This window comes from Oncorhynchus keta, chromosome 2, assembly GCF_023373465.1.
Source record: "Oncorhynchus keta strain PuntledgeMale-10-30-2019 chromosome 2, Oket_V2, whole genome shotgun sequence".
Taxonomy (NCBI): domain Eukaryota; kingdom Metazoa; phylum Chordata; class Actinopteri; order Salmoniformes; family Salmonidae; genus Oncorhynchus; species Oncorhynchus keta.
In genome coordinates, this window is record NC_068422.1 from 39,764,722 (window position 1) to 39,778,219 (window position 13,498).

At 44.8% G+C, this 13,498-nt stretch overlaps 1 protein-coding gene across 2 annotated transcripts in view; it reads left to right on the forward strand.

Annotated features, from left to right (window-relative positions):
• Window positions 1-1,649: 1,649 nt before the first annotated feature.
• Window positions 1,650-13,498, forward strand: part of LOC118361288 (B-cell lymphoma/leukemia 11A-like) — a 58,420-nt gene continuing 46,571 nt past the window's right edge. The window contains exons 1-2 of one of the 2 annotated variants that reach the window (XM_052476636.1): window positions 1,650-2,115; window positions 6,407-6,802. In XM_052476636.1, the coding sequence (XP_052332596.1) occupies window positions 2,061-2,115; window positions 6,407-6,802 (451 nt within the window). In that variant the 5' untranslated portion in view covers window positions 1,650-2,060. Of the gene's footprint in view, window positions 2,116-2,162; window positions 2,996-6,406; window positions 6,803-13,498 lie in introns of those variants that run through there. The other variant, XM_052476638.1, reaches the window with a different exon arrangement.

Sequence of the window (13,498 nt, forward strand, 5' to 3'; positions counted from 1 at the left end):
AATATTTCACTCACTGGTTATACATTTTTTTTTCGTCGACGTTGAACGTAGCACCTCCACCACTCCGGGTCGTGTCTCTCTCTCTCGCTTTCTTTATATTTGTTTTTCTCTCCGTCCTATAATGCTCTGTGTCCCAGGTCCGTGTGTGCAGCACTTGCCTGGCGCGCGGTTCTTCACTCCTGTCCTGTGCTTATGCTTCAGTCGCTGTCCAGTCACACTTCAGCTATAGCTCGCTATAGTCTGTTTCTCTCCTTTCCTCCACCCTCCCCGCGCACAGCCCCATCTTGTCATTGCATTTTTTATTTGCATGATGTCTTCTTATGGTGTCGTTATTTAGTCTGCACGGGCGGTGTTTAGCTCGTTTTATATTACCAAACCCCCCATTATGTGAGTATTTACACCCCCTCCCCCAACCACCGGTCCAACCTGAAACACATCTGAAACTTATTAGCCTACAAAGGCGCTTATGGGCATACTCCCACGTTCTGTTCGTCAAGGATTTTGGATTGCACAGAAAGCATATAGTCTCGAAGTTGTACCCTATAGTGCCCGCTAACCTTGCCCACTGAGCCCAAAACCCAACTCTGTATTCATACATCGGTATAGAACGGATTGGACACCTCTCTTGTTTCCACGGCTTAAAACATGTTTGGTCCCGGGATGGTTCTCTGTACCTGCGCTCGCGCTTAAGGTTCAAACCCTGTGCCCTCTTTCCAGAACCTGTCTGTGCTGTTCATGCAACCCGATATTTACGCTCCGTTTCGTTCGTATCAATAGCACTTTTCCCTTATCCTTTTTTCTCCTATTCTACACACACACACACACACACACACACACACACACACACACACACACACACACACACACACACACACACACACACACACGCACGCACGCACGCACGCACGCACGCACGCACACACACACACACACACACACACACACACACACACACACACACACACACACACACACACACACACACACACACACACACACACACACACACACACACACACACATTCAGAAACACACACAGAGTGTGACTAGAAATGTTTCTCTTTCTACCACATGGCTAATGTTTACATACTGCTTTACTCAACCCATATGTATATACGTTATTCTATGCTACTGTATTTTAGTCAATGCTACTCCGATCTAGTATTTATATATTTCTTAATTCTATTATTTCACTTTTAGATTCGTGTGTATTGTTGTGAATTGTTTGATATACTACTGCACTGTTAGATACTACTGCACTGTCGGGGCTAGGAACACAAGCATTTCGCTACACCCGCAATAACATCTGCTAAATATGTGTATGTGACCAATACAATACAATTTGATTTGATGGCTCCACAATGTCCAGCACTGCTACTTCATCTGTTAAACGTCTCTCCGTGTTTCTCTCTCTCTTTTTCTCTCTTTCCCTCCCCGCATGCAGCATATGTCCGGCCCCCTCCGAGCTCCTGTCCATTGGCTTTTCTTGCCGTTTTCCTTCGTCGTACCCCCCCGCCTCTCACACACACAGTGCACATTGCTTTCATTAGACATCGCTCTCTCTCTCTCTCTCTCTCTCTCTCTCTCTCTCTCTCTCTCTCTCTCTCCTTGCGATCACACACTACCTCCCCCAAATGCCGCTTGTCCGGCCCCTGATCTCTCTGTCCATTGGCTTCTCCGGGTCTATTTTTCATGTCCAGCCCCTAATGAGTGTCCATTGGTTTTGTTATTTCCCTTCCCTCCTCCCACTTTGCCGCTTCGCCCTGCCCATGTTTTGTATGTCTGTGTCCATCCATCTCCTGACGTTCAAGTTCGCAGAAACGTCACGTCCGCACTTGAACTTGCAGCTCAGGGGGGCTTTTGCCATTTTCCATCTCTCTCTCGCTATTTTCAAAAAAGCCATGACGGCGATCCCACTATACATCTTCCCTGCGCCATCGTTGTATTATTTCTAATTTATTTTGGATATCAAAGGCATTGATGAAGACATTTTCTCTGGAGTCTCCCTTCTAACCCGGCTCTCCCGATGTGAACCGAGCTGAACGCCGCCACCAGCCACCATGTCTCGCCGCAAGCAAGGCAAACCCCAACACTTAAGCAAAAGGGATTTTTCGCGTAAGTACACCTACACTGTCATTTCTACTTTTACCACACTCCTTTCTACCCAGCCCAATACCGGTTCCATTCAGAAAAGCGGAAAATGGGTTACCAGGAGCGTGATTCTCATGGGCACTTTGGACACTGGACAGCACGGACCCGCAGTCAAGTGGACTTCACCGTGAAAGCCTGGCATTAATCTACCTGGGTAAAATACCTATGCGCGCAAAGCATATCCCACCCAAAACTGAAAGAGAAAAGTTTGATCCAGCTTTCATCTCTGAGAAAAATCGGAGAAATTTGCAGCGAGAATGGAATTACATTCATACGCACTGCACTGGCTTTAGTGCCCGGGTTGCCTCAGCCACTAAAGTGCATAGGCTACGTTAAGGTACGCGGAGCCTATGAGTTTAGCCTTTTCTTTAAGCGGAGTTATGTAGAATATCGCACGGAATTTCCGGTATCGCTGCCTGTCTTGGATCGTGGCAGGTTTCCCCCCTCTCGTGCTATTTTTGGAAGGTTTTCAAAAACCTAGAAGTGGATTTTGATTGGGAAAAATCTCGTGTCCGGCTGTTTACAGGCACCGCGTGCATGCGCGTGTAGCTCATCTGCCAACAGAGTCGAAATAGATGTCAATAACGGCCTATTTGTACCCTGCTTGTCCAAATATCCTTATCAAATGGATTGTAGTGTTTAGCCTACATTGATTCTGTAAGGTGTTCTGGTATAGTGGCAGGAATTATAGGCTATGCTTCTCAAGTAGCCTAGTAAAATTGGGTGATTTTGTAAAGAGCAACAGGAGCCACGCTTTTTATATTTTATTTTTTTCTTCCTGCTTTTTACAAACCCATATTTGGAGCCATTTGTTTTAGTTTATCATGCAGTTCATAACCCGAAGGTAAGACAATACTAGAATAACACTGTCATGTTATTTAGAAGGTAATAACAATGTAACGAACATTTTTAATAATGACACTTTTTTTAAAAGTTGAACTATTCTTATGGAAAACTCCATTACGCGCACATGTATTTTGATATGGAGCCTTTGTTCGTTGATTTCGTTTGAAAACATTACCACCATGTTTACAGTGTTTACAAGCAGCAGGCAGCTATATGCGTTTGTAACTAGAAGAATGGCCAAGGTAGCCAGCCCAATGACCGACGTTGCTACACGGTGTATGCGTCTTTACAACCCTTCCTTCAGTAGCACTCGAATGGTGTTATATGCGATAACATGCCCTACACAGATCCACGTTGTTGTAACATTGTATTGTATCGTGCGGCATTACTAGGTTTCCGCATTTAGTCGAGTGGCCACATAGCCATATATCTGGGTCTCGATGCAACCAGGGGGCATACAGACCAGCTGCATGGCCAGACTTTTGTTCCTGTCGGAATTTCGTCGCTAGGAGGCAGACGACGATCAGAAACTGGATGTGAACTTGAACCTGATCAATTTCACCGCCATCTCAATCTACATATTTGATGATATGTTTAGAATACAGGGAAACGCACAAGGTATACGGCCCCCGTGTCCTATTTACTCTCCAGGTTCGAATCCACCGTTTTTGTTTCCCTAGAGGGCTAGGGCTATAGAAGTTAAACAAATGTCATTACAAATGTCAACATTCTGCAGGCCTATATCTTGTTAAATCTAAAGGCACAAATCTCTGTAGATTCAGACCTATTTTTTATACCATTGGAAATGGTAGCGGACGTCCTATTTTACAATGAAAATGCATGTATTTAAGGTGAAATGAATATAAAAAACGTCTTCATATGAAAGGTAGGCCGAATTATATGATGGATCTTAAAATGAAGGTTAGAAGTTTAGCTTTTTGAGCAAATGTTCAGTAATAGGACGAACAGGCTTATGCCCAAATGATATATTTGTCCATATTTCCTTCATATAAGGAAGGCGATCATTAGTGTTAATGGTTGAAATGTAATGGCATTTACAGAAGTCGGAGAAGAGATATGCTACTAATGTTAACCAGCTTTTATTCCTATGGGCTGTGCGTCAAAAACAACACACCCCGTTTCTTTTCTGATTGTGCAGAAATTACAGTTGTTTTAATATCATGCAGAATGAAATTCGCTTCAAATGCATTAATTAATTTATTTTCATATAGCCTGTTAGAAAACAATTGTTCCACAACAGTTTTCATCTTCTTTTTATTGATTTGCCACGCTACATTAGTGACGAATCATGTTTATCCCGCACATTTAATAGGAATACAATATCATTTGGCTCAGTGTTGCTGCTCTGATGCAGCCTACATTTACAGCATACATTTACAGCTCACATTTAGTTTAGGAGGGGAAATGTAGTGTGGAAGTGCTATTATGCACAATATGTAAATGTTCAAAAACATATGTCCAGGCTCTGTTTCTATTCCCTTTCAATTTCATAAAAAGCAGCTCAATGTAGTCGGCTAGATATGGTGCTAAGTACGTGAAAATGCCCATGAAACAAAAACAAATATGCAATCATATGATATCGTCATGAAAAAAAAGGCGTTCGTCTTTGGGATTTACATTTGTTGTTTGTTCATTTAAAAAAAAAAAAAATGAAAACCAACAATGCATTATGCAACTCTAAAATCTACTCACAGTTCAAGTTTAAGGTGGGGGGCTTAGTCTGCTTTCATTTGATTTTATCCAGTGAATTTAATGCCCAGCGTTGTTGTATAACCCTGGCAGTTCTGGTGGTTGACCTGACGTTAAATTAAAGGTAGTAACCGGCCGCCAGAATTTATCACATGTTATTATCTCTATGTCCCAGTTCGCTCGCAGATGTCATGTAGGATTGCTCGTTCAAATCATATTTCCTCTCGCGCGCTGGGAGCTACTCTACATTCCCTCTCTCTCTCTCTCTCTCTCTCTCTCTCTCTCTCTCTCTCTCTCTCTCTCTCTCTCTCTCTCTCTCTCTCACACACACACACTATTTCCCTCTATCTATTCTCTATCTGTCTCTAGGTTGGGCGGAAATACATTTAACCTTAGTTCACAGGATGCCATCTCTTTTATCAAACATTCCTTCCAATCATCAGCCACTACAAATTAAAATCTATTTTTTGATTCTCGGTGGTTTTAGGTTAATTAAAATGTGAAATTGGCAGCTTAGTAAAGAAGGTCAAGATGCTTACCCATTAAGAAGCTAAAGGAGAGCTCCTCTCACCTTAGAGCGAAAGATTTCAAACACCTTGAGCCGCTCAATAGTAGGCTACCGAGACTCCTGTTAAACCTCCCTCTGTGGTAAAATATCTCATTCACACAGCTCGTCGTCCGTGTACAACAAGACCGACACTCCCCGTGTGACAAAATCAACTTTAAAACGAGTTAAGCGTTAACCCCGGGTTCCATGGGGAGGAATGTACTTGAACGGTTCCTTTTGGCCGATTTCCGTATGTAAAAAGTGGTTACCTAGAAACTGTAAGTCACACACATGTAAAGAGTCTAGGATAATTTTTTTTAAATGATTTCGACACACTGAGGCTGCTTGTCTTTTGGGCACATATATCGGGACACGTTTGTAAATTTCCACATAATGAATTGAAAGTCCTATGAACTATTATTCTTCATCACCCGAGAATAGCCAACACTTTTGAATATGAAAAACACATTTTAGAAAAATATATTAGAATAACTTTTTATTTTTCCCCTTTAGTATGTTGAGTTGTCCAACTGTCTCTGTCCCACTGAGCTTTTGATTTCTACAGATCTATAAGACAGTCCTTCAATTATCCCATGTATTATCCAGCAGACTAAGGCTTCATTTCTCACAGCTCTATGTTTCTACAATCGCAAAGACCATTTGTTATCCATTACAACTCCCAGCTTTAATTACACGCCTTTCTCAGTCGTTGTTGCGTTCATTTCAATGGATGTAGAAGTGGTGAGAGTGTGAAGTTGACAGACTTATGAGTGTGAAGTGGAGCTGTCTGTCCAATGCCAGTCTCATAGAGAGTTAGTCACCCTTCTTGCTCTGCAACACCGCCCAGACATGACTTCTACTACTACTACTACTGGGGGTGTAGTCTGACGACTACTACTAGTCTAGGCAGAATGGTGAGAGAGAAAAAGCCAAAGCATGTGACCATTGTTTCACACTGTTATTGATGCTGCTCAATTGAACACACCACCTCTGATTTCCCCTCCCTCCCTCCCTCCCTCCCTCCCTCCCTCCCTCCCTCCCTCCCTCCCTCCCTCCCTCCCTCCCTCCCTCCCTCCCCCTCCCTCCCTCCCTCCCTCCCTCCCTCCCTCCCTCCCTCCCTCCCTCTGTCTCTCACTCGTTCCCGGGTTACAGCCGAGCCCCTGTCTGCCGTCGCCTCGGAGGAGCTCTCGTCGGAACGCTGCTCGGAACGTTCAGACCGCTCGGAGAATGGCACGGGCACACTACGGATGGCCGTGGCGACAGAGCAGGATCTGTTGACCTGTGGGCAGTGCCAGGCCACCTTCCCCCTGGGGGACATCCTGCTCTTCATCGAGCACAAGAGGAAGAGATGCCACGGACCCCCCTGTCTGGCCAGGGGCCTGGACAAGCCCCCGTCGCCTACGCCCGGCCTGGCTCTCACCCCTTCGCCCTTCCCGGCCTCTCTCCGCAGGCGCCCTGTGGAGGTGGGCGTCCAAGCCACACCGGGGGGCGATGACGACCGCCTCTGGTTGCCCAGAGGGATCTGCCCCAAGCAGGAACACATTCCAGGTAACCACCATTCCCCACACCAAGTTGTCTTTAACCAAGCAATAGGAGTTGTGTTTCAAATTCAAATGCAGTATCTTTATTGGCGTGGGTGAACGCGGGTAAGCGTGTGTGCACTGTAAAGGTAGGCGTCCATGGGGGTGCATTTAAGTTTTGAAGTGTCACAAATGGCAATTATATGCAGGGACATGGGAAAGTGTATGTCCCTTGTGGGTGTGTTTATGTTGAGGGTTTGGGGGGTGGGGTGGGGGGTGGGGGTTGTATTAAAACGTTGATGCACTTCAGAATGTGTTGTGCAGTGTAGTGCGTGTGGGCGTAGACCGGGTACAGCAGAGGTCACATATTGGGCACACATGTTCCCTTTTCCCTGTAGGATTTGTAGTCCTAAGAGACCCAGGGAGAAAACCACTGCCGTGATTGCGTCAGCTGTTGGTCCTAGTTTAAGTGATACATCTGATTGGCCAGGACTGATAGGCTAGGGGCGGGGTCTGTTCTGGCTAACCACAACTGTAAAATGTCACTGTGAAGCCCAAGAGAATAGGAATCATCTTATGATTTGATTTATGGATCGTTAGCTCATCCATGTCTCCGATCGCCTGGTTCTCACTGGCTGGTGTTCTTAATTAGAGACACATACGTATGACAGTGCTGCTGATCTCTAGCTCTGTGTGTGTACGTGTGTGTGTGCGTGTTTGTGTGTGTGTCAGCCTGTGGAGGGGAAACGGTTAACTTGGCACTGCAGTTGTCCTCAGATCCATTGAGTTGACAGAGAGAGGAATGGGGGGAAGGTTGGTTTTCCACAGTAATCAAATATAGCCCAATGGCAAAGTGACACTGGTAACCTTGAGTTAGTGGCCATTTTGCGATGGCCTAAAAAAGCAGGGCACAGGGTGGGTGTGCTGGCTGGTACTGCAGCAGACTCAACCCACCCACCATGCAGGGAAACAAAGGTTGGGGATTTGAAGAGTTTATTTGTGTAATTACACAGTTCTGCAATGTGTATATATATACCTGTAGGAGGGCATACACAGATGCTGTGATGTGTGTGTGTGTGTGTGTGTCCACTGTTGCTTTGCGATATGTCTTCATGCCTTTTCAGGGTGTGTGTTCCCAGTTTCCTCATGTAGGCTACAGTTTTACGGTGTGTTTCACTCCATGTGTTTGTGTGAATGCTTCCGTTTTTGTGTCATGTGTGGGTATGTGTCCTGTTGTGGCTGGAGAATGTGGAGTATGTGTGCCCTCTTGCATGCATGGTGTGTGCCTGGGTCTCTGTGAGAAATGCTGCTGTGGCTCTCTCACAGTGGTCTCTTCCTTACCACATCTTACATTGGTAAACAGAGACATGCTTACTCTCGCTCACTCTCAGTTCTCCCTTTACCCTATAACTCTATTTTTCCCTTCTCATCTCTCTAACTCGCTCTTATTCTCTCCACCATTTCTTTTCCACCTCTCTCGCTCTCTCTCTCTCGCTCTCTCTCTCTCTCTCTCTCTCTCTCTCTCTCTCTCTCTCTCTCTCTCTCTCTCTCTCTCACTATCTCTGTCCCTCTGTTTCACTCTCTCTCCCTCTGTTCTCTCTCTCTCTCTCTCTCTGTCTCTCTGTCTCTGTCTCTCTCTCTCTCTCTCTCTCTCTGTCTCTCTCTCTCTCTCTCTCTCTCTCTCTCTCTCTCTCTCTCTCTCTCTCTGTCTCGCTATCTCTCTGTCTCACTCTCTCTGTCCCTCTGTTTCACTCTCTCTCTCTGTCTCTCTGTCTCTGTCTCTGTCTCACTCTCTCTCTCTCTCTCTCTCTCTGTCTCTCTGTCTCTCTGTCTCTCACTCTCTCCCTCTCCCTCCCTCTTTCTTTCTTTTTCACTCTCTCCGTATCTGTGCAGTATAACAGAGGGGAGCGAAGTGTACATTTGGTTATTTTGCCTTGCAGAGGGAGAGTAGTTTTTTTCTCTCACCTGTGTGTGTGTGTGTGTGTGTATTCTAGTAATTGCCGTTGTATAGAAATGCAGGGTAGTGACTGTGTTTCTCTTTCATGCCACCTCTTGCCATTTGGCTACTATCTGATTGCCTCTAGAGATCCTAGTTTCAGGAAATGGATCTGGCCCAGATCATCCTCATCAACAATAATTTAGATCTGACCTTTGATCCTTTCATTTTGGATCTGTGATTGGCTGCTTGATTTTTGGTTTAGACTCCAGAAAGGCCTGTTTCTGTTTTAAGTTGGGTGGAGAGAAATGTTGTGTAACGTGAACCTTACTGTGTGTGTGTGTGTGTGTTGTGTGCTGTGTGTGTGTGTGCTGTGTGTGCTATGTGTGTGTGCTGTGTGTGTGTGCTGTGTGTCAGTTTTACCGGGTTCTCTAGCTCATTGTCTTTACAAGCTTCAGTTCAGTCTTAATGGATCGGCAACTCTAACCAGGGTTGTGTCCCGACTCGTGTGTGTTTGTGGTTGCGTGTGTGCGTGTCAGCTTACCCCTTTTGTTTCTAAAGATTTCGCTGCAATTTCAGCACAAATTTTCATAGCCATTTAGGCACGCTGACTATGAAACACACACACACGGTCTCAGCCAGCAGCTAAACTGGGTTATTAGACTTATTTACATCACAATGTAACAGGCGAGACACGTCTGGTTGGGTCCATGGCATTACGCGTGGATGTTATGTTTTAGAAACATTTGGTGGAACGATTGATTTTTTTTGTTACAATTTTTTATAACTATTACTATTATTATATTCATCAATTGCTATTCAATTTTTTCAATAGTCATTTTGGTTGTTCTTTGTTAGTTGTTTTTGTGTTGTTGCTCGGACGTGAATATTTATCACGGTTTATTATTGCATTGGTAGGTGTGGTAGTTGGAAGTTTGTTATTGGTATGTACCTTATTAAGAAAATATGGAGCATTGCTCTTGTGGTGTACTACCCTTAGTTACTCATCCAACAGCTCTGTTTGAAAACACAGGAGGCGGTACCTGTCGAGGACTGTGTGCTCCATGTGGATTATTGTCCTCGATAAGCTTTGCGCCCCGGCATGATGTGTGTGTGTGTGTGTGTGTGTGTGTGTGGCACACTGAGGCCATTTCTAATACGACCACACTAGGCTGAGATCTTTGACTCTCTTTAGTCTATTAATCCTAAACTGGGATTAAAAATGGGATTAAAAATTCCTGAATGCCATCTCATCCTCAAACGGAAGTTTTAATCAATTGTGCTGTTTCTGTGTGTTCTGTGTGTACTAACACGGCACTAACAACACTGATTGTGCCATGTATAATGTCATGGTAATAAGGCATGAATGATTGTGCAACACTGAAATAAATCATTCTTCATGACAATATGGCATACAAAGCACACGAGCCCTGGTATTACAAAGACAACACTGTCCCCATGTCTTTCTCCAGCTCTATATATTCCTATCTAATCTATATGGTCTGATTTTAAAATTCTTTGCATATTATTGTGTTGTTGACCAGAAACCGTGGAAACTTTTAACCATGGCAAGGTGACTGGGAATATGGTTGAATAAAAACGGTGTAGTTATTCCCTCCGTAAGGCAATCAAACAGGCAAAACGTCAGTACAGAGACAAAGTGGAGTTGCAATTCAACGGCTCAGACACGAGACGTATGTGGCAGGGTCGATAGGCAATCACAGACTTCAAAAGGGAAAAGCAGTCATGTCCAGACAAGCTAAACACCTTCTTCGCCCGCTTTGAGGATAACACAGTGCCACCGACGCGGCCCACGACCAACGACTGTGGGCTCTCTTTCTCTGTGGCCGACGTGAGTAAGACATTTAAATGTGTTAACCCCTAGCCCCCATACCCCTAGCCGCATCTTCAGAGCATGCGCAGACCTGCTGGCTGGTGTGTTTACGAACATATTCAATCTCTCCCTATCCCAGTCTGCTGTCCCCATTTGCTTCAAGATGTCCACCATTGTTCCTGTACCCAAGAAAGCAAAGGTAACTGAACCATCACAGACAAACTGAATTGGTCCATTCACACAGACAGCATCGTGAAGAAGGCGCAGCAGCGCCTCTTCAACCTCAGGAGGCTGAAGAAATTCGGCTTGTCACCAAAAGCACTCACAAACTTCTACAGATGCACAATCGAGAGCATCCTGGCGGGCTGTATCACCGCCTGGTACGGCAACTGCTCCGCCCACAACCATAAGGCTCTCCAGAGGGTAGTGAGGTCTGCACAACGCATCACAGGGGGCAAACTACCTGCCCTCCAGGACACCTGCACCACCCGATGTTACAGGAAGGCCATAAATATCAATAAGGACAACAACCACCCGAGCCACTGCCTGTTCACCCCGCTATCATCCAGAAGGCGAGGTCAGTACAGGTGCATCAAAGCTGGGACCGAGAGACTGAAAAACAGCTTCTATCTCAAGGCCATCAGACTGTTAAACAGCAACCACTAACATTGAGTGGCCGCTGCCAACACACTGACTCAATTCCAGCCACTTTAATAATGGGAACTGATGGGAAATGATGTAAAATATATCACTAGCCACTTTAAACAATGCTACCTAATATAATGTTTACATACCCTACATTATTCATCTCATATGTATACGTATATACTGTACTCTATATCATCTACTGCATCCTTATGTAATACATGTATCACTAGCCACTTTAACTATGCCACTTTGTTTACATACTCATCTCATATGTATATACTGTACTCGATACCATCTACTGTATCTTGCCTATGCTGCTCTGTAGCATCACTCATTCATATATCTTTATATCTTTATGTACATATTCTTTATCCCCTTACACTGTGTATAAGACAGTAGTTTTGGAATTGTTAGTTAGATTACTTGTTGGTTATTACTGCATTGTCGGAACTTGAAGCACAATCATTTCGCTACACTCGCATTAACATCTGCTAACCATGTGTATGTGACAAAGTTTGATTTGATTTTATTTGAACTAAGTGCTTTGAGAGGCTATTTAAGGATCATATCACCTCTACCGTATCTGACACCCTAGACCCACTTCCATTTGTTTACCGCCCCAATAGATCCACAGACGATGCAATCGCCATTGCACTGCACACTGCCCTATCCCATCTGGAAAATAAGAATACCTATTCAAGAATGCTGTTCATTGACTATAGCTCAGCCATCAGCACCATAGTACCCTCCAAGCTCATCATTAAGTTTGAGGGCCTGGGTCTGAACCCAGCCTTGTTCAACTGGGTCCTGGCCCCCAAGTGTTGAAGGTACGAAACAACACCTCCACTTCGCAGATCCTTAACACAGGGGCCCCACAAGGGTGCATGCTCAGCCCCCTCCTTTACTCCCTGTTCACCCATGACTGCGTTGCCACACACGCCTCCAACTCATTCATCAAGTTTGCAGACGACACAACAGTAGTAGGCCTGATTACCAACAATGACAAGACAGCCTACAGGGAAGTGAGGGCCCTGGGAGAGGTAATGCCAGGAAAATAACCTCTAATTCAACGTAAACAAAACAAAGGAGAAAATCGTGGACTTCAGGAAACAGCAGAGGGAGCACCCAACTGTCCACATCAACGGGACCGCAGTGGAGAAGGTGGAAAGCTTCAGGTCCCTTGGTTTACAAATCACTGACGATCTGAAACGGTCCACCCACACAGACAGTGTGGTGAAGAAGGCGCAACAGTGCCTCTTCAATGTCAAGAGACTGAAAAAATTTGTCTTGGCCCCAAAAACACTCACAAACCTTTACAGATGTACAATTGACCACATCCTGTTGGGCTGTATGATCTTCAAGGACATCAACTACCCGAGTCACTGCCTGTTCACCCCGTTATCATCCAGAAGGCAATGTCAGCACAGGTGCATCAAAGTTGGGGCCGAGAGACTGAAAAAACAGTTTCTCCAGGCCATCAGACTGTTAAATAGCCATAACTAGCTGGTTTCTACCCGGTAACGCAACCCTGCACTTTAGAGGCTGCTGCACTATATACATAGACTTGGAATCACTTGCCACTTTAATAATGGAACACTATTCACTTTAATAATGTTTAAATCATGTTTACATGCTGCTTTACTCATCTCGTATGTATATACTGTATTCTATTCTACAGCATTTTAGTCAATGCCACTCTCAATCTGATATTTATATATTTCTTAATCCCATTCTTTAAATTGTTGATTTGTGTGTATTGTTACATATTACTGCACTGTTGGAGCTATGAACATAGGCACTTAACCACACCCGCAATAACTCCTGCTAAACATGTGAATTTTGATGCTACGGCTAAGCTAAAGCTAGGCTAGCACGGCTACCCACTTGCAGCCAACCTCAATGCACATAAGTGGTTTTAAATGTCCCTTTATTTTCTGGCTTAATTTCAGTCTCTCTCTCCCTCTCTCTTTTGCTTCTACTTCTCCAGCTTTCAACCTTCTCTCTCTCTCTCTCTCTCTCTCTCTCTCTCTCTCTCTCTCTCTCTCTCTCTCTCTCTCTCTCTCTCTATGCCCTGAATATATATATTGAATCAATTACAGTGTGTGTTGGTGTGAGTGCGTGTGTGCATCATATGTGAAAATGCGTGTGTGTCTGTGCAGTCCGGGTGCCGCCTGGCACACGAGCCAGCTGCAGTCTCCGGTGCCAAAACGCCATGCTCTGTGCGTGCGAGAACAAAGCATCAGAATCACCCCTCCATTGTTGCCGTCTCATCTATCTCTGTCTAAATCCCCCACCACTTCATACAC